The sequence below is a fragment of the Dysidea avara genome, chromosome 5 (assembly GCF_963678975.1).
Source record: "Dysidea avara chromosome 5, odDysAvar1.4, whole genome shotgun sequence".
NCBI classification, from domain to species: domain Eukaryota; kingdom Metazoa; phylum Porifera; class Demospongiae; order Dictyoceratida; family Dysideidae; genus Dysidea; species Dysidea avara.
In genome coordinates, this window is record NC_089276.1 from 10,583,848 (window position 1) to 10,605,248 (window position 21,401).

The 21,401-nt window shown below is 40.5% G+C and overlaps 2 protein-coding genes and 1 long non-coding RNA gene across 3 annotated transcripts in view; 2 read left to right on the plus strand and 1 right to left on the minus strand.

The window, feature by feature from the left end:
• The first annotated feature begins 92 nt into the window (after positions 1-92).
• Positions 93-21,401, plus strand: part of LOC136257009 (uncharacterized) — a 44,063-nt gene continuing 22,754 nt past the window's right edge. Inside the window, exon 1 of the mRNA XM_066050096.1 lies at positions 93-192. Coding sequence (XP_065906168.1) covers positions 171-192 — 22 coding nt within the window. The 5' untranslated portion in view covers positions 93-170. The remainder of the gene's footprint in view (positions 193-21,401) is intronic.
• Positions 18,456-19,838, plus strand: LOC136256156 (uncharacterized). Its single transcript, XM_066049096.1, has 5 exons — positions 18,456-18,714; positions 18,770-18,920; positions 18,973-19,068; positions 19,119-19,240; positions 19,419-19,838. Exons 2-5 carry the CDS (start codon positions 18,899-18,901, stop codon positions 19,509-19,511), a joined length of 333 nt encoding a protein of 110 aa, XP_065905168.1. The 5' UTR covers positions 18,456-18,714; positions 18,770-18,898; the 3' UTR covers positions 19,512-19,838.
• LOC136256157 (uncharacterized) lies at positions 19,653-21,195 on the minus strand. Its single transcript, XR_010701354.1, has 3 exons — positions 20,787-21,195; positions 20,216-20,732; positions 19,653-20,164 (listed from the first exon to the last, which is right to left on the minus strand). It is a non-coding gene; the product is annotated as an uncharacterized lncRNA (long non-coding RNA).

Below are 21,401 nucleotides of genomic sequence, written 5' to 3' on the forward strand. Positions count from 1 at the left end.
AAGGTTTAGGCAAAACTCTAAAAGCTTTTGCGAGTCGTTGCTGCGTACATTTCGCAAAACTTTGGACTTTGCGCTATATCACGTGATGAAGGACCCGCCAAAATTTGTATCGAATTCGATTTAATGCGCTTTATGTATTGTTGTGTACTGTACGAGAGCTATCCCTAGCAATGTCTACTGTTGATAAAAATGGTAAGCGAATGTGTATGTGTATATGTTCACTGAGGTTGGGGGAAGGCTCTACGCCGAGTAGAGTCGCGCCCCCTTTAATCATGGGCTGTTTTGCGACTTCACCCTGACCTTTATCGCTTATATTTTATTTTCTTAATGAATAAACAAGAACAATTGGCATGATTGGTTTCATTTGTTGACAATGTACTATTAGACATTTATTGGAATGAATCATTGTACACGCATGCGTACATATATCTAGCAGCTCCCTTTTACTGCGGTTTTCCAAGCTCCCCGCTAAACTCTATTGCATGCCACAACACACACATACACTTGGGTTGGCCTGGCCGTGCACCAAGCAAAAGTTTAATGACTGTTGGAAAAATAATTATTTACAAAACACCACCATAGCTAACTATGAACACCATAGATACTGGAAACACTATCCAACACATTAATAAATGCCATGTGATCAGTGATTTGCAGACCTGTGTGATGCTACAGCAGGGTCTACAACAAAGTATTGGTTTTGCCTAAATTTTGGAGACAGCCGACCCCAATCTGCCCCCAAGGGAAAAAACCTCCACTGAACAAAAACCACATGGGTAAAAAAGAACAGCTGGAGGAAAAAACCATACATGATGCATGCAGCTGTAGCACCACATGTGCATCACTCTCGAACACAAACTGCAATAACCATAACCACAAGCAAGATTAAGCACATGGATGAATACATATATAATAGTCCAGAGTCTAGTCAAACTGAGTAGGCTCATCATCTAGCTAATATCTGTAAAGGAAAAAATAAATAAAAAATTAACTGAAGTCAACACCACACATCACATCCATTACACACTAACATCCCCTCAATAAAAATGAAGCAACAGTAGCTTGGTAAACGGCCTAGAATTGCCCTAGCAACCAATCATTCATTTAAATACCCCCAATTATCCCGCCACGCATGCGCAATAACGTACCGCGGAGAGCGTATTTTCTGTCTAATATTGCATAACCGACAGAAAATATCACTCCCCGCTAAACTCTATTGCATGCCACAACACACACATACACTTGGGTTGGCCTGGCCGTGCACCAAGCGCCAGCACTTACTATGTACATAGACACACTCTAGAAGTACAAAGAGCGGGACTCAGTATATAAAAGGCTCAGATGCCTAATCTTTGTGTAACTCCCAAGAGAGAAGCAATTGAGTCCTTAACATAGCCATCCTTGGCGCTATCTGAGGACCAACGACCATGCCTCTTGAATAATCTGTCTGGTATTCCAGCTTGAGCTGCAGCAGTAGCACCTCCTGATCTAAGGCTGTGAACTCCAAAATCTGACTTAGAGAACCCAAGGGATTCCAACCTGTCCAACAACAGCTCTCGTATACGAGTGTGTGATAATTGGCCAGATGGACGCAACTGCTCACCCCCTTTTGCCAGCGGACGGAACAATCTGCCAGAGGAGCTTGACAAACCACCCATGTCCATGTATCGCTTAAGCATTGTAACTGGGCAAGTAACTTTAGAACTGCAAGCCACATACACCCGGTCACCTTGACGTAACTGGTCAGTCTTACTGGAACGGATTTTAATCTCCATGTAGTCAGCAAAGAATAGTACATCACTACACTTGAGGTTAGATAACTCCTCGTATCTTAGAAAGGCTGCAAACCCCAACAAACAAACAGCCAGGAAACACACATCAGACAAAGTGGGATTTGCTCCACATGCTCTAACCATAGCCTCCAACATATCAGGGGTAATAGGCTCTTTTCTGACAACTGGTTGAGCTAATGAACGATGAAGCCCTGAAAGTGTGGTTTACACCAATGGATTGTTGGAAGGTGATGGCAACCCTGCCATTTGATGAATCCAGGCAATAGCATATGAAGCTTCTTCCACAGCTGCTCGGGACTGCTTAGAATCTCCCAGGTGTTGAAGATACAATGCCAGGTGAACTGGCTTTACTGGAAACACATTGATATTGTTAAGGGACTGGGCCCATTTCCTCCAGCGGTTGAAAGCATACATGTACTTCTTAGTTGTAGACGGAGCCTTACTGTTGAGAACCGTATTAAACAAGCTCTTGGCCAAGCACTTAAGATGGGGATCTTCCATGCACAATAACTCTTGCCATACTGTCTGGCCTTGTACCACTGCAAAATACACATGATTTTAGTGCAATAAATATTCAAAAAGCCCATCACAATAACAGGCAGACAATTGCTTAGCATGGAAGCATCTCAGCACACCGACCTACAGTGGCTGGCTCAACACACAACATAGACCAATGCTTACCACAGAAGCATCTCAGCACACTGACCGACAGTGGCTGGCTCAACACACAACATGCCAATGCTTACCACAGAAGCATCACAGCCCACTGACCGACAGTGACTGACTCAACACGTAACATAGACCAATGCTTACCACAGAAGCATCTCAGCACACTGACTGACAGTGGCTGGCTCAACTCAAACCAATGCTTAACACAGAAGCATCTCAGCACACTGACCGACAGTGGCTGGCACACAGCACTTGCCAATAAACATGTGTAGATATACCAACTGTTGGTGTAGCAGAAGGGTGCTCATTACACTAATTCTATGTATACTACCTGCCAGTGATTGGCTTATTGAACAGAGCACATTCTCAGATCATATATATACAACTTGCGTAAGGAATTTTGTTAAATTTTTTTTTTTTTAAATAATTAATTAATTTATTTTTTAAATACTATTAGCTATTCAATGAATATGACACATGGATTTAAGAGAACAACAGAGGGTCACCAACAGGCATGTTAAAATCCAATAACAAGCCAAGAACACGAGTGGTTGGCCTTGAACCAGAAAAGAACCCTGAGGTACACCTACCGGGCAAAAATAAATGGTCTAACAGGGGCAGGTCACACCAATCCCTGACAAAAGAAGCAAGATGACTACCATCTGGACAAATTAGAGGCCAAAATGGGGCTGATGGCCAATGAGGTAGTACAATGATCCCCCTGCACTTACAGTTCTGAGCATGCCTTAGCAAACGTGGAATGAGGTAGACTGGGGGACACCACCAATTCATTTCACCAGTCCAATCACATGTGAAACAATCTACTGCCTCAGACCCTGGGTTACAGAAACGGCTATTAAACCTAGGTAGTTGAGTATTATAAAAACTCGCAAAGCGATCAACTGTACACGGGCCCCATCTATTGTTCAACCAGCAAAACACACTTGGGTGTAATTGCCAATCATCAAAGTCTTGTATGTGACTGATAAAATCAGCTATCTGGTTCTCAGTACGAGGTATCCACTCAGGCTCAACAGACACACTATATTGTACACACAAGGAAAATATACCTAGGGCTTCCCGTTGAAGGGCCGGGTTTTTACTACCCACCAGAAGAATCCGGGAAACATTTTGGTTATCAGTAAGCCACTTGACTTTACAATTTTGAAGTTTTGATATCAATGATTGAAGAACCAGCCTGACACCTTTAAGCTCACGCCATGTAGAGCTCTGTTGGGCCTCTACAGCATCCCAATGGCCGTGTGCCACATACTGACCATGTTCAACAATATACCCACCAAATCCTGTATCGCTAGCATCAGAATACACAATTCTTACAGCACCTGGCTGGCACCATAAAGGCTGAGAGTCATACTCCTGAAGATTTGCTTCCCAAAATTGTAACTCACAGAGAGCCTCTGGACTCAGTGACAACATGTCACTCCAGGTATAACGCTCAGTAATCACTGCATACAAGCTACGAGTCATGAGTCGACTAACTGGGCCCACTGCAAGGGACAAAGAAATTATCTTCCCAATGATCCTAGCGATATGACGGGCAGTAAGCACTACTGTCTTAATTGCAGAAGACACTAAACTTCTAAGAGCCTGCACCTTATCTGTGGGGACAATAATCTGGCCTGCTTCTAGATTGATATCAAACCCTAACCAAGACACCTGGTAGGAAGGAACCCACTGGGACTTTGTAGGGTGAGCCACAAAGCCAGCATTAACCAGGGACTCCTGAACAAATCTACTGGCAGCTTTGGCCCTTTCAGCTTCTACAGAGCAAATACCGTCATCTAAATACACCACTATCTTATAACCATGTCCCCTCCAATACTTAACTAATGGTCTAAGAAGCTTAGTAAAAAAATAGCATGCTGAAGATAAGCCAAATGGAAGGACTTTAAACACAAAATAAGTCTGGACTTTATTTACAGGCCACATAAAGCCTAAATACTTCCAACAGTTTTCGTGGATGTCAACATGGTGATAACCAGACTTCAGGTCAAACGTAAATGCCTTATCACCTTTTTCAAATAACATCAGAGCTGTCCTAAGGTCTTCATATTTAAACCTCTGCTTCCACAGGAACTGGTTGAGGTGTCTGAGATTAATCACCAGACGTTTCTTACTGGGTCCATCAACAACTGACAAAGGACTACATATAAAAGGTTGAAAGTCAACCTTAGCAATACAGTTATTGACTAACAATTCCTGGATCGCCAGGGAAACAAAGTCACAATTAACCAAAGCTGAACCATGGTTACAACCAAAATATGGTGTTGGTGAAGAAAACAAAGGCAACACATAGCCATACTGAATTGCATCCACCACCCAATCAGGGGCATTCAAAACATCTATCCAAAACCTTATATGTTGCCTGAGGCCTCCTTGGACCCGTATACTATGGAGTTCATCGACATCTAACTCCCAAATAGGACCATTGAATCCAGCATCAGGGCCTTGCCCTTCAAAATCAGGGTTGCCAACTGGCAGTAAGTCATACAAATCACAGTCACTGTGTATGCCACATTCAAAAGGATACTGTTTAGATGCTGCAGCTGCTCCTCCTGGTGCCTTGGAACAATTTCTCCTGAAGTGGCCAAACTCCCCGCAATAGAAACAGGCGCCTGAAACTGGGCGCGCTTGACGACCAGGAAACCCAACAGGTGTGGCCTGTACCGGAACCACTTCCGGCATCCTACGGCTTCCCTGAGGAAAGCGGGCCTCACGCCCAAAACCGGTAGACTGCTGCGCGGAACGACCACGCTTCTTCTTAGCTATTGCTGCTTTCCTTTCCGCAGCCTTCTCGGCCTTCTCTATCTTCTTCTCGTCGTCACTATCATCAGCCAACTCGTCTGCGTCATACTCAGCGACAAGAGACCAACCGAACTCTGAGCGGTCCGCCAACCTGATAGCCTTCTGGCGAAGTTTCAACAAACGCATACCTTCCTCTATTGCAAGTTGTGCTTGCCGGAGCTCGGACGACACAGGGGGAGAGCTCGAAACCTCCTCAATCCTCACATGAGCTACGCGAAGGTGTTCCTGGAGTGACTCGTTGAAGCGGAACTGCCTCTCATTGCCTTTCTTTTTGAAAGCTACTTCGGCTGAAAGACGAGCTTTCTTGGCTGCTCTCTCTGCAGTTTCTTCCTGTTCCTTCCGAAGCTCAACCCTTAAGGCCTCAATAGACTGCTGAGTCGTTGCCTGGGATGCGGTCACCATGTGGACGATACGGTCCAGTTTAGCATTCGTCTCCAAAGTAGCGGTAGCTAACGAGCTGCTGAAGCTTCCTCCACTTCCACTGCTTCCACCACCAGCCATTGACGTGACTGGAGGGTTTAAAACCGTGACAGTTACTCCAGAAGTAACAGACATTTCGAACGAGGAAAAATGAAGCAACAGTAGCTTGGTAAACGGCCTAGAATTGCCCTAGCAACCAATCATTCATTTAAATACCCCCAATTATTCCGCCACGCATGCGCAATAACGTACCGCGGAGAGCGTATTTTCTGTCTAATATTGCATAACCGACAGAAAATATCATTCTTGCAATGCAAAGCGTCATGCGCTATACAAGCATGTGGTGCGCAGTTGTTCAACAGCGGATTTTCAGTGACGACTACCGACTCACAGGACTTTAGGCATGCCTACGCATACAACTCGACAGCCACAGAACATTACAGGTGTATTCAAAGAACTGCGCATACTGACACAATATTAGCGCACGACGCTTTGCATTGCAAGGACATGGAAAACCGCAGTACCGGGGTTTTCAAGTCCGTTGTCCTATTATAATTGCGCATGCGCTAAAAACCTACTAACCGAAGGGCCATTCACTGGTGATAAAGGAGTCACAACAACACAGTGAGTAATAGTTTTACCACATTTACAATCATCCATCATAATAGGGCACACACAGTTACCTGATCTCACTTGAATCTGCCATTTCTTTCGCACTGCTAAGCGCATGCGCCAAAATACATAGGACAACGGACTTGAAAACCCCGGTATAAGTTGAGTTTCACCTTCACAGGAGGGTTAATAGCAGTTCCTGTCTTTGACCTCGTAAGGAATTGGGCTTCTTTGAACTACTGTCCTCTGACTCCTCTGTCTGTTTGGAACCCTGAACTTTTGTACTTTCTGACTCTACTGGTAACTTCATCAAATCCCACAGGTCTTTCTTGCAAAAAGCTATGATTGTGTCAAGTTGTTCCAGTAGGTGTTTATACTTCGTATGTGTGTTGACTGGCTGTTTGTATTACACTACCTGGAGTTGTAGGTGTATTGCTTCCACTAGTTATGTAGACTGAAGTGTTGTCATCTGACACTGGCAGCTGATTTACCCGATGGCGTCTGTCAAATTGTTTCTTCAATTGTGACCTAATTTAGAAAACCGTCGATATACGCACGATAGTACTTTTGTAATAAAACACATTCAAAGACAATGGGTAAAAAATGCAAGCTTCAGAAAAAATTTACGTAAGTTTTTATTGCCTTGCTGGTTGGTGAATTGACACTCCAGTGGACAAAGCCTGGGTATCATTGTGTTCCCCTATTCATAGGGAGTTCAAATATCCTTGTTTGATCTTCATACACAGGTGAGTTTCTGAGTTACGGACGTTTGTTTATGTTACGGTGACGAAAGAATTTGTGATGATTTTCTTCAATGAATTTGCCTTCCTTCCGATCACAGAAGAATATCTTTGCCAAAAACTATACCTTGGTGGATGCACAAATTCATGGCGAATACAATGAACAAAGATTCAACTCCGTACGCCATTGTATCAGTAAGTTATGGTGGTTTATGTAAGCGCCTGTAGATTATTTTCTCGATGTCTTCTGTCCATATTGATTTATTTGCTTGTCCAGTTGTCTATTGCTGTATTTCCCACACTGCTTATCTTATGAAGCTGAAATTTAGCCAATCCATTCCTCTGTCCCTGTAGGAAACAAAGAACAAGGTGACTTCTTCTAGCTAATCTCTCTACAGAGTGAATTGTTTGTAGCTGAACTCTCTACAGGGTGATCTGTTCATAGCTGATCTCTCTACAGGGTGAGTTGTATAGCTGAACTATCAGCAGGGTGATTTGTTTGCAGCTGAACTCTCTACAAGGTGATCCTTCTAGCTGACCTCTATACAGGGTGATCTGTTCGTAGCTGGACTTTCTACAGGGTGATTTGTTTGCAACTGAACTCTCTACATGATGGTTTCTTTGTAGCTGAACTCTCTACAATGTAACTTCTTCTAGCTGATCTCTCTACAGAGTGAATTGTTTCTAGCTGAACTCTCCATAGGGTTAGTTGAACTCTCTACAGGATGGTTTCTTTGTAGCTGATCTCTCTACAGGGTGACTTGTTTTTATCTGATCTCTACAGGGTGACATGTTTCTGGCTGAACTCTTTACAAGTGATTTGTTTGCAGCTGAACTCTCTACATGGTGGTTTCTTTGTAGCTGAACTCTCTACAAGGTGACTTTCTATAGCTGGCTGTATGCCTTAACAAAAAACTAAACAAACTAGTATATTAAAAATTTTAAAATGAAATAGTGATCCAAGTGATAAAAAGTAGTGAAACAAGAGATGAATGATGGTAGTTATTACAGCATAGCTTGGTGGGAAATCCTTACTTTGGCATTGAACACAAAATAATTGCTATACCATGCCAAAGTAGGGATTTCCCACCGAGCTATGCTGTAATAGCTATACCATGCCAAAGTAGGGATTTCCCACCAAGCTATGCTGTAATAACTACCATCATTCATCTCTTGTTTCACTACTTTTTATCGCTTGGATTCCTACTTCATTTAAAAGTTTTTAATATGCTATATATATATATTAGGGATGGGTGATTAACTGGTTTGGCGATTAAACCGCAATGTGTATATATATATATATCTAATCAAAAACAGCCAAGCTGTAAAAAAAGGTGCGGCCCCCAAAAAGGCCATGGTGAAAAAGATGTGAAATCCAAGGTGGCGGCCAAGAAATGGCTGTGATGGTAGGGTAATGGTTAAATTTTAATAACGACAATTCAGGTGAATTTGGTGCCAAGATCAAGTGGCACAAAATTCACCTGAATTGTCGTTATTAAAATGTAACCATTAACCTACCATCAGAGCCATTTCTTGGCCGCCACCTTGGATTTCACATCTTTTTTCACCATGGCCTTTTTGGGGGCCGCACCTTTTTTTACAGCTTGGCTGTTTTTGGGGTCTAGCTGAACTCTCTACAGGGTGATTTTTTGTAGCTGAACTCTCTACAGGGTGATTTGTTGCAGCTGAACTCTCTACATGATGGTTTCTTTGTAGCTGAACTCTCTACAAGGTGACTTCGTCCAGCTGATCTCTCTATGGGGTGATTTGTTTCTAGCTGAACTCTCTACAGGTGATTTGTTTGCAGCTAAACTATCTACATGGTGGTTTCTTTGTAGCTGAACTCCCTACATGATGGTTTCTTTGTAGCTGAACTCTCTACAAGGTAACTTCTTCTCTACAGGGTGATTTGTTGTAGTTGAATTCTCTACAAGGTGGTTTCTTTGTAGCTGAACTCTCTACAGAGTGATTTGTTTGCAGCTGAACTCTCTACATGATGGTTTCTTTGTAACTGAACACTCTACAAGGTGACTTCTTCTAGCTGATCTTTCTACAGGGTGAATTGTTTGTAGCTGAACTATCTACAAGGTAACTTCTTCTAGCTGATCTCTCTACAGGGTGATTTGTTTGTAACTGAACTCTCTACATGATGGTTTCTTTGTAGCTGAACCCTCTACAAGGTGACTTCTTCTAGCTGATCCCTCTACAGGGGATTTATTTGTAGCTGAACTCTCTACAAGTGATTTATTTGCAGCTGAACTCTTTATGTGGTGGTTTCTTTGTAGCTTAACTCTCTACAAGGTGACCTCTTCTAGCTGATCTCTCTACAGGATGATTTGTTTCTAGCTGAACTCTCTACAGGTGATTTTTTGCAGCTAAACACTCTACATGGTGGTTTCTTTGTAGCTGAACTCTGTACATGATGGTTTCTTTGTAGCTGAACTCTCTACAAGGTGAATTCTTTTACCTGATCTTTCTACAGGGTAATTTGTTTGTAACTGAACTCTGTACAAGGTGCGTTTTTGTGGGTGATCTCACTGCAGGTTGATTTGTTTGTAGCTGAACTCACTAAAGGGTGATTTGCTTGTAGCTGAACTCCTTGCACTGTGTCTAGTTTCTAACTGATCTCTCTACAGGGTGATTTGTTTGTAGCTGATCTCTCTACAAGTTGATTTGTGTGTAGCTGATCTCTCTGCAGGTTGATTAATTTGTAGCCGATCTCTCTATAGTGTAATTTGTTTGTAGCTGAACTGTCTATAAGGTGATTTGTTTGTAGCTGATCTCTCTGCAGGTTGATTTGTTTTAGCTGAACTCTCTACAGGGTGATTTACTTGTAGCTGAACTCCTTACATTGTGTCTAGTTTCTAGCTGATCTCTCTACAGGGTGATTTGTTTGTAGCTGATCTCTCTACAAGTTGATTTGTGTGTAGCTGATCTTTCTACAGGTTGATTTGTTTGTAGCCGATCTCTCTACAGGGTAATTTGTTTGTAGCTGAACTCTGTACAAGGTGCTTTTTTGTAGGTGATCTCACTGCAGGTTGATTTGTTTGTAGTGTAGCTGAACTGTTTACATTGTGTCTAGTTTCTAGCTGATCTCTCTACAGGGTGATTTGTTTGTAGCTAATCTCTCTGCAAGTTGATTTGAGTGTAGCTGATCTCTCTGCAGGTTGATTAATTTGTAGCCGATCTCTCTACAGGGTAATTTGTTTGTAGCTGAACTGTCTATAAGGTGATTTGTTTGTAGCTGATCTCTCTGCAGGTTGATTTGTTTTAGCTGAACTCTCTACAGGCTGATTTACTTGTAGCTGAACTACTTACATTGTGTCTAGTTTCTAGCTGATCTCTCTACAGGTTGATTTGTTTGTAGCCTATCTCTCTACAGGGTAATTTGTTTGTAGCTGAACTCTCTATAAGATGATTTGTTTGCAGCTGAACTCTCTACATGGTGGTTTCTTTGTTGCTGAACTCTCTACAGGGTGTTTTGCTTGTAACTGAACTCTCTGCAGGGTGATTTGTTTCTAGCTTATCTCTCTACAGGTTGATTTGTGTGTAACTGGTCTCTCTACAAGCTGATTTGTTTGTAGCTGATCTCGATTTGTTTGTAGCTGAACTCTCTGCAAAGTGTTTGTTTGTAGTTGATCTCTCTACAAGATGATTTTTTGTAGCTGACCTCTCTTCAGGGTGATTTGTTTCTAGCTGATATCTCTACAGGGTGATTTTTTGTAGCTGACCTCTCTTCAGGGTGATTTGTTTCTAGCTGATTGCTCTACAGGTTGGTTTGTTTGTAGCTGAACTCTCTACAGGGTGATTTGTTTGTAGCTGAACTCTCTATAAGGTGATTTGTTTTAGCTGAACTCTCTGCAGGTTGATTTGTTTTAGCTGAACTCTCTACAGGTGATTGCTTGTAGCTGAACTCCTTGCATTGTGTCTAGTTTCTAGCTGATTGCTCTACAGGTTGGTTTGTTTGTAGCTGAACTCTCTACAGGGTGATTTGCTTGTAGCTGAACTCCTTGCATTGTGTCTAGTTTCTAGCTGATTGCTCTACAGGTTGGTTTGTTTGTAACTGAACTCTCTACAGGGTGATTTGCTTGTAGCTGAACTCCTTACATTGTGTCTAGTTTCTAGCTGATCTCTCTACAGGGTGATTTGTTTGTAGCTAATCTCTCTGCAAGTTGATTTGAGTGTAGCTGATCTCTCTGCAGGTTGATTAATTTGTAGCCGATCTCTCTACAGGGTAATTTGTTTGTAGCTGAACTGTCTATAAGGTGATTTGTTTGTAGCTGATCTCTCTGCAGGTTGATTTGTTTTAGCTGAACTCTCTACAGGCTGATTTACTTGTAGCTGAACTCCTTACATTGTGTCTAGTTTCTAGCTGATCTCTCTACAGGTTGATTTGTTTGTAGCCGATCTCTCTACAGGGTAATTTGTTTGTAGCTGAACTCTCTATAAGATGATTTGTTTGCAGCTGAACTCTCTACATGGTGGTTTCTTTGTTGCTGAACTCCTTGCATTGTGTCTAGTTTCTAGCTGTTCTCTCTACAGGGTGATTTGTTTGTAGCTGATCTCTCTACAAGTTGATTTGTGTGTAGCTGATCTCTCTGCAGGTTGATTTGTTTGTAGCCGATCTCTCTACAGGGTAATTTGTTTGTAGCTGAACTCTCTATAAGGTGATTTGTTTGTAGCTGATCTCTCTGCAGGTTGATTTGTTTTAGCTGAACTCTCTACAGGGTGATTGCTTGTAGCTGAACTCCTTACATTGTGTCTAGTTTCTAGTTGATGTCTCTATAGGGTGATTTTTTGTAGCTGAACTCTCTACAGGGTGATATGTTTCTAGCTTATCTCTCTACAGGTAGATTTGTGTTGATTTGTTCATTGCTGATCGCTCTAAAGGTTGATTTGTTGTAGCTGAACACTCTGCAAAGTGTTTTATTGCAGAGTGTTTTATTTGTAGCTGATCTCTCTACAGGGTAATTTGTTTGTAGCTGATCTCTCTCCACAGTGTCTTGTATGTAGCTGAATTCTCTAGAGAGTGACTTAATTGTAGCTAAATTCTCTACAGGGTGCATGACTTGTTTATAGCTGAACTTTCTTCAGTGTGACTTGTAATGTTCTGAATCTCTATAGCGATATATTTGCTTAACTCTCCACATGGTAACTTGCTTCTTGCTGAATTGTCTATAAGATTAACTGTTTGCAGCTGAACTCCCTACAGAATAACTTGTGATGTAATAAAATTCTATAATGGAGTAAATAAATTAGCCGAATGCTCTATTAGGGTGACTGTTCTATTAGAGTATCTCGATCTCGCATTTGCTACATGGAGTTGGCTTTAGAATCATAACTCAGTGGTTTGTATTCCGATTCTTCTGTACTACTGCAATGACTTTCTATGAAGATTATTCCAGCTATACACCGATTTTCAGCTCATTGCTCTAAGCTGTTTGCCTAGTAGGCATGAAAACTAATACTTTTTTATTCGTAAAAATCGATCGCGTAATTGTGACACAGGTTGGGTTTTGTGTCATATCTCCATGGTCTTTATCTCGATTCCTTTCAAACCACCAAAAGGCACTCCTACGATGGTTACTTCATCTACATAGCAATTTTCAACTCATTCCATGAAACGGTTTACCCTGTAGGCGTGACAACAAATCGATCTTGTTTTACGCGAATAATCGGTCATAACTCCTGAACCATTCATTGGATTTGTACCAAATTTGATGCTAGGATCTGCCGTTGGACTCCCTTTCTGTGTGCCAAATTTCATGGCGATCGTAGTACGCGTTTGCTTGTTATAGCAATTTTTGCAAGTGTGTGAAAAGACGAAGAAGAAAAAAAAACAAACAAAAAAAAACAAAACTTTGGCAGCTTGTATCTCGGAAATGGCTGGAGCGATTTCCTTTAAATTTGGAATGTAGACTCCCTTGGCTGGCGGGCAACTGTGTAGCAAATTTGGTTCCAATCGGATAAGTGATCACTGAGATACAAAGGTGTGAAAATGACGTTTTCGTTCTTCCTGTCAATATACTCACGGGTGTGGTGCGCCGGCTTCTTGGGCCGCACGACACACTACCGTGTGTCTTGATATATATATATCACGATTATTTAATCGGAGCATTCTTTGATTAGACGATTATTGTCCTGTTCGATTATCATAATTATGTAATGATAACATAACAAAAAAAATACATGTGGTTTATTATGTTTATAGTTGTAAGTAGGAATCCTCCCGAAATGACGCGTGCCACCAAAAATATTGCCTTTAAAAACCAGCTTAGAAACTTCTTAAGTGACGAAAATCACCTTTACGGACTAATATTAATCCATCTAGCATCAAATGTAGCGTTAAAAGCCACAAAACACTTACAGGTGGCCGGATATATAATTTTTATAAAATCGCCCAAAACTCCAATTTTAGTCTCACTGACTGACCACAGTCACAAGCCTAGAGCCAAACGAAGCAGTGCACAGTCACCATTTTACGCCACAACAACAAACTCACCGGTGGAAAGTGCCTTTTGGGGTTCCGACAAGTGTACGCCCTGTGCGCCTTGTCTTTTCTTTTATCTTCAATCAGGCTGCTTGTCTTCTTTATCCAACTAAACCATTTCGAGGCGTTAATTTTTCATATCAACACTTTCTTTAAGCAGCATAATGAAGCATAAAAGACGCCACAAAATTATTTAAGGCGCTTAGACTACGCTACTGTACGGAGGTACCGGTACTCCACGATAGGTCACAACATCACGCCCATTCTTTATTCTACGTATTATCGATCTATTGATTGAGACCACGATGACCATGCCCCTTTTACGCTAGCTGTATTTGTGACCACACACCTTCAAGTTGGTAGGTTGATTCAAGATACTCTAGTCTAATACTGTGCATCGATCGAAACCATGATGACCACACCCCTTTTGGGGCAAGCACACATCTTTGCAGGCTGACTCGAGATACTCTATTACAGCAGTCACCCTAATAGAACAGTCACATGTTTATAGCTAGCTGTATGCTTATTCAAAAAACTTTTAAAAAAATTATATATATCAAAAATTATAAATTTAAAAATGAAGTAGGAATCCAAGCAATAAAAAGTAGTGAAACCAGAGATGAACAATGGCAGCTATTACAGTATAGCTCAGTGGAAAATCCCTACTTTGGCATGGTATAACAATTATTTTGTGTTCAGTGCCAAAGTAGGGATTTCCCATTGAGCTATACTATAGTAGCTACTATTGTTCATCTCTTGTTCCACTACTTTTTATTGCTTGGATTCCTACTTCATTTTTAAATTTATAATTTTTAATATACTAGATTTTTTAGTTTTTTGTGATGGAACACATGTTTGGTATATATTTAGTGAAGAAGCCCAATGCAAAAAACAAGGCTTGGCAGAACTTCGGGTTAGTGGCAACAGATGATGGGAGGATCATTGAAGGAGAAAAGGATAAGCTAATATGTAAGACATGTGGAAGCAGCGTTCTCACAGAAGGAAGCAATACTTTGAACTTGTTTCAGCATTTGCGTGAGCACCACCCTTTATTATATTCTGAATTAGTGCCTTCAAGCAAGCCCAAGAGTGTTGAAGCTGAGCCATGAAGCAGCAATCAACTAACACTAACAGAAACAATTGCGAGGTCAGCGAAATTTTTGTCAGACAGTCCACAAGCAAAGGTATTAAATTGTGCTGTTACTTATTACACCGCTAAAGATTCTGTACCGATTTCAGCAGTGGAAAAACCTGGATTCAAGCAACTAGTGTCAAAACTGAATCCACGATACCAGATGCCATCAAGGCGCCATTTTACCGACTGAAATTCCCCACTAGTATTCCCAGGTGAAAGAAAATGTTGTGGCAGCTAGTCTCAGTAATGCCTCATTCTTTTCTGCCACCACTGATTTTGGACAAGCTCTACTAGCCAGCCATGCATTACGATAACAGTACACTTCATCAATTCAGAATGAATTTTGAAATCATTTCCCCTTGATACCTCAGTTGTATATGAAGACCACACAGGCAAAAATATAGCCTGTACCATAGCAGATACATCAGACAACTGGAACCTTAGCATTAGCAAGCTCATTGCGACCATAACTGACTATGGTTCAAATATTGTCTCAGCATTTCACAAGCTGGATACAATATGTATTAGCTGTTTGGCCGCAATCTTGACTTGGTTATCAAGAAAGGTTTGAATAATAGCCATGTGCAACATGCACTAGGTCATTGTCATTCACTAGTTGAGTTAGTTGGAGACCAGAGACTTAAGAGAAGAGAAAATAAGCACCTTCTTGGTCTTCCAGAGCACAAACTTATGGGTGACATGTTAACTCATTGGAGATTAACTTTTGAGATGATCTCTCGTATACTAGAGCAGCAGCAGGCTTTAAGCACTCTCCTTGCAGAAGATAGAAAAAATTGGCACAAGATGCTTTATGATAATGATTTGTCTGTTTTGGAAACCATTTCTGATATTCTGAAACCCCTTTCTTACCTTACTGATGCTTTAGCTTGTGAAAAGCAAATAACTGCATAAGCAGTGTATCTTGTTTTAAAACATGCATTACAAATTGATGATAGTAAGGATAATACACTATCCATTCAGATCAAGAAGACAATTTGGAAGGATTTGGAGAGCAGATACACTGATCCTGATGTCGTCCGAACACTCTTCTGAAGAAGTACGTAGATGTTATCCATTGTGAAGAACCAGATCCCCCTCCCACATAACAAATGAAGGGTTTAGCAGCTGTTATGCAACATGTTATTGACAATCTTGAGGAGAACACTCCTGAAGCAGCTATCTTGACAGAAAATAGAAAAAGAAATTAGCTTTTACCTGGAGTATCCACTGTTGAAGGCAGATGCTAATCCATTATCTGATGGAAATCAGAAAATAGATGATTTCCAAACCTAGCTTATTTGGCCATAAGATACCTGTGTATATGTGGTAGTATACCAAAAGACACATTTCAAACAGCTTACGAAATTGTTTGTTGCCAGAAAATGTAAGCAAATTGGTGTTTTTAGCTAACAACTTGAAAGATTCATAAGTTTAACTTTGTACTAAGAAGAGTAAATAACTCACTAACAGTATGCATTGTAGTGTGATTGTACAATGTAATGTGGATGTCATTGATTTTAATACAGTATGCAATAATCGTGGTAATTGCAATGATTATAGGTCACAATAATCGTCCATGTGATTTTCATAATCACCCATCCCTAATATATATAGGAGTAATTTTGCGTACCCCTACGTAAAATTACTCCTATCATGAACCACGACAGTGAGTTAAAAATAGGGATTGCCTGTGAAACACTGGCAGTGTTAAGCTACTCGATCACCTACAAAATGGCAAATAGCTATCATTGAAATTAATACTGTACCGCAGTAGTAGTGTTTCTATGCCTACTTTCATAGCTAGATAATGGCTCGTTGCTTCGGCTTGTCGCATCCAGCTTCAGTAACACTTTTTCCAAAGGCACTCACATGCTAATCTGTTTTGATAAGCGTTAAATAGAATTGTCATGCTGTTTTAATCACTGGCACGAAAACTCCTGATTATTATGTTTGTACCTTTGTTCACCAGTGATCCAAACCCCAGTTAGTGCAAGTTCGTAGGCCTTGTAGTTTTCTCAAACATTATTATTTATTGATGATGTAATTTTGACCACATTTCTTATTATCTTTAGTACTTGGTTGTATAATTATTTATTCTTTCACAGGCATAGCAAAGTTTACAAGGAGAATCAAGCAGCAAGGCTTACTGAATGGATCATTGTTCGTGTCCATGACCTATTTTTGATGATGAACGGGCTGTTTCTTCTGCCAAAATGCCCCATTACTCACGAGAAGCCATACAAGATTGCATTCAGAGATAGGCTTTCTGGTGTGTGCTGCTTATTGCTAATAGAATATGTCCCTGTTAAACTCAGTATATACCAGGAAGTTTAATCTATGCTGAAGATTTTATTATAAGGTGGTTTTTTTCGCTCTGATTATTGTGCGTGGGCAGGTTATCCAAAAATTAAATACTCTGATAGAGCAGTCATGTAAATACTCTAGTAATGCAGTCAAGCGCATACCATATAGCAGGTTTTTCTTGCGGACAAATTTACTTGTGAAAATAAAATCATGTACTGTACATGAGGTGACAAATTTGTGACATTAAATTCCTCGCGTGAATTTATTACTCGTTGTAATAAGTGTTCGCATACGAGATGGAAAGCAGTAAAATTTTATCATGTTAGCTGTGTTTCTTCGTACCTATGCTTGTATCCAAGATGAATTGATGCAGGCGCTTGAGGTTTGCCAGGAAATGGACATATTGAGTGGAAATTGGCTGATTGTCAAACCCTATTTCGAGCCCTGGAACCTTTCAATGCATTTGACTTTAAGGGAACAGCTAGCTTTCAGTGTTGTTGACTTAGCTAGTCCATGTACGTACCTAATCAATGTTCCATCAGTTCACAGGCTTTCAATGCAGGTCCCTGGTAGGATAGTAATGACTGCTCTATTAGAGTGTTTCAGTTGTTTAGCAGAAGGATATAACAAAGCTACAAAGAAGCATTTTGGTGTAAAATCCAACCTTTATACTCACATGATGATCAGGCATTTTCTGTTGGTCATTCCTGTTCCTGTTTTCCATTTCTGTTCCATTCCAGAATTATGCTTACCCATGTTTTTCCCATGAGAGCAAGTAGCTTCTCTAGCTAACTTCAATACCTTTGATGTTAATCCTACTTTGTACTTGCATACGTTATAAAAACAATTAACCTGGATGCCAGAAAATGTGCACCTATGTTATGCAAAACTTTGCTTGCTATGTAGTGGCTTACAGTAATATGTGCATGTTAGTTACTTGTACATGTGACAGGACAGACCACATGTATAATTTGTAGCAATTACCTTAGATGCATGTACCTTTGCTGGTTATGTGTTCACATTATTTCACTGAATGGTGCTGATGTTGCTATTGTAATAAGTTTGGTTAGAGTGATTGAATATACAAATGAATGTATGTTTAATTTAGCATATTTTTCAATTATATGAACACCATATCAGTTTGGATAATTAATCTCCACATCCTTTGTGGTGTCACTTGTTGATGACAAATACATCAGAAAATGTAATCGTGTTTATCTTAATGAGTGCTTGCATGAGTACCACTTTTACTATACAATTGTACCTAGAGGCCCATTCACACTATGCAAGTTATGCGCATTAGATGCGAATTAATTCGCGTTGGTTGTGTTCACACTGAATGCGCATTAACCGCAATCCTTATTCGATTCTCATTCAAGCAATCCACCCCTGGAGGTGGTTTGAAGCTGGATTGGAGGTATATTATGCAATAGTTTGTTATCACGTGAAGAAATGCGGGGGGGGGGGGAGCTAATGAATTGCGTGAACTAACAAGATCAGAAGATCGACAAGAAACGGAATATGGCTGGCAGCTGGACAAACAATGAAACAAAGACACTGCTTAGTCTGCAGGGCGATGAAAGCGTCCAGAGGAAACTGGATAAGGCGCACAGAAACCGTGATATTTACGAAGCTATTGCCCGTGACATGGCGGAACAAGGCTATGAACGTACCTGGCAGCAATGTAGGACAAAAATAAAGAACCTTGTACAAAAGTATAGGAAGGTAAGCTATCATTTTTGTGACTGATGCGTTCACCAACTATTATTGGCACATAAAGGACCACAACAATGTGTCAGGAAATAACTGAGAAAATTGACCATTCTTCGACCAAGTAGATGCTATTTTAGGTACCAGGCCTTCTTCTGCTCCTGTGACTCTACCACAGAGTAGAAGCAATGCAGTGTTGATGGACTCAGAGAGTGTTGATGGTAAAGTTCCCTCAGTGATTTTCCATTCATATGGTACAGTATATATACATAGTTGATGAAACCCAAGTACCACCTGAGTTTGAGGATGAAGACTTGACGTATGTGGCAGGCTATACACAAGATGAGAATACCAATTTGCAAAGTCAAGGTTAACAATCACCAACATAATATGTATGTCACATAATTTATGTACCCTAGATGAAACTTTTGCTGAAGGCAACAGTCCTAGAAACTCAGCCTCTGTTGTCAGTGATATGGCCACATTGACTGCTGCATCTACCAGTAGTTACACCTTCTATCATCCACTGCAAAGAAAAGAGGTAATGAATTTACACAATCAAATTTGATTTGTCCATATTTACCCTGCCACCATTATATCAATCTACAGATACTCCCAAACAGTTAGGTCATTTTGCACCTGTTATGCTAATCTCATATGATACAATTAAACTTCAATCACACTTTCTGTTTATACATGAGTGTTTGTGCTTTACATAGCAATCAAGAAGAAACCCAAGCGAGAGAGTGTTGCTGCAGAATTATCTACAGCACTGGAGAGACTGGACAAAACAGCTGAAGAGAGGGAAATGAGACGGATGCAATTGAAAGCAGAGCTGCATGAAAGACGAGAAAAAGAGCGGGAACATGAAATGCAAATGCAAGGAATGTTTTTGTCTTTTATGTAGCAAATGGTGGGATCTTCCTCCAGTTCCAACAGTGTAGTAGCGTCATCATATGCATCCACATATTACAATCCAACAAATTAGCACAGTCCAGACAATAATTAATTTTCTCATAATAATGTGTATTTATCAAAAGTTTGATTTACAGAGTACATACAATATTATTTTAATGTGTACGAAGGTGTTCCATAATAGCATTACGGACAGATGAGGCAGCAATATCTCTGAGACCATGACTTGTTGGTACTGCAATCTCAGCTTCAGTATCCACTTGTGTCCACTCTTCAGGACAGTGGTCTCAATGGTCTCGCATATATTGTGAAGTACAACACAGGCTCCCAGTGCTGTAACTGCGTTATCTACCTGGACATCAATCCGCTTTTGCAAACATCTCCAACGACCCTTTAGCCTTCCAAAAGCATTCTCCACAACCATTCTTGCTCTACTTTGCCGGTAATTAAAGTTGCGTTGTCCATCAGTAGTATGTGGATTAACAGGGTATGGTTTCATGAACCAAGGTAATGCAGGGTAAGCAGGATGACCTAGGATGACTAATGGAACCTGAAACAAACAGATGTATGCATTGATAATATAATGGTTAGTTTTACATACTTGAACACCACCTATGGTTTTTTTTCCAGTCTGGAAATAGCATACCCTGTCTTCCTTTTTTGTATATGTCAGAATTGGTAAACACGAGCATTATGTACTTTTCCAGGCCAGCCAGCATATACATCCATGAAAATACCACGATAATCTACCAAACCTTGCATTAATATAGAGTAGTATCCCTTTCAATTGTAGTAATCTGCCAGGCTGTGTTGTGGCCGTATTATTGGAATGTGTGTCCCATCTATAGTTCCTGCAGCCTGTGGGAATCCCCAGTAAGTTTCAAAACCCTCATCTATCTCTTTAAGCCTTTCTCTTTGAGGAATTCTCACATACTTTGGTAATAAATGGAGTACAATTTGTCAACACGTCTTACTCACAATCTCACAAACAGTGGATTTTCTGATTCCAAACAATTCAGACAGTGTTCTATAATCAACATTTGTTGCCAGTTTCCAAATAGTGACAGCAACCCTTTGGTCTACTGAAATTGGCAGCCTTAAATGTGTGGTCTCCCTTACTGTATAATCATGCAGGTCATTCCATATAACAGTGAAAGTGTTAAAGGACATACGTAAATTTTCCTTCCACCAGCTGTTATCCTTGCCTCTCAGTACATCTTCCCACCAATCTTTGCTACGAGGCACACACCATAGTGTACAACGATTTCTTCTATCTAGTGTGGCTACCATACACGCTAAGGTGTTCCTGTAAGAAAGGTAAATAAATAGCTAGCTATTACATTAAAGAATATAACAGCTAGTTAGCTATAACCTGCTTAACCTTCATTGTCTCCTATGACGTTCTTCCACTAGCATTCTTTTTGCACATTGGACTTTTAACGCTTCTCCTATCGTTCTTCGTCGTAAAGATTCATTTCTCCTACTGACATAAAGAATCCAATAAAGGAACGTGCAACATATTAACATGGTGAAAGGGTCCATTTTCCTCAATTATCACCAATCACACACGATTACCACAAGCAAAAGAAATCTTGTACATGTGCTCATAATGAGTGCATAACATCATGCATGATGTAATTATTACGAGACGGAATTCGCATTGGAATGGCAAGTGTGAATGTGACGAATGCGAATTATTATTGATGCGCATTATTTTTCTATAGTGTGAATGGGCCTTAAATTGTTACCGAGTATCCATTTTGTGTTAGTTAAAGTTGTGTGGTGGC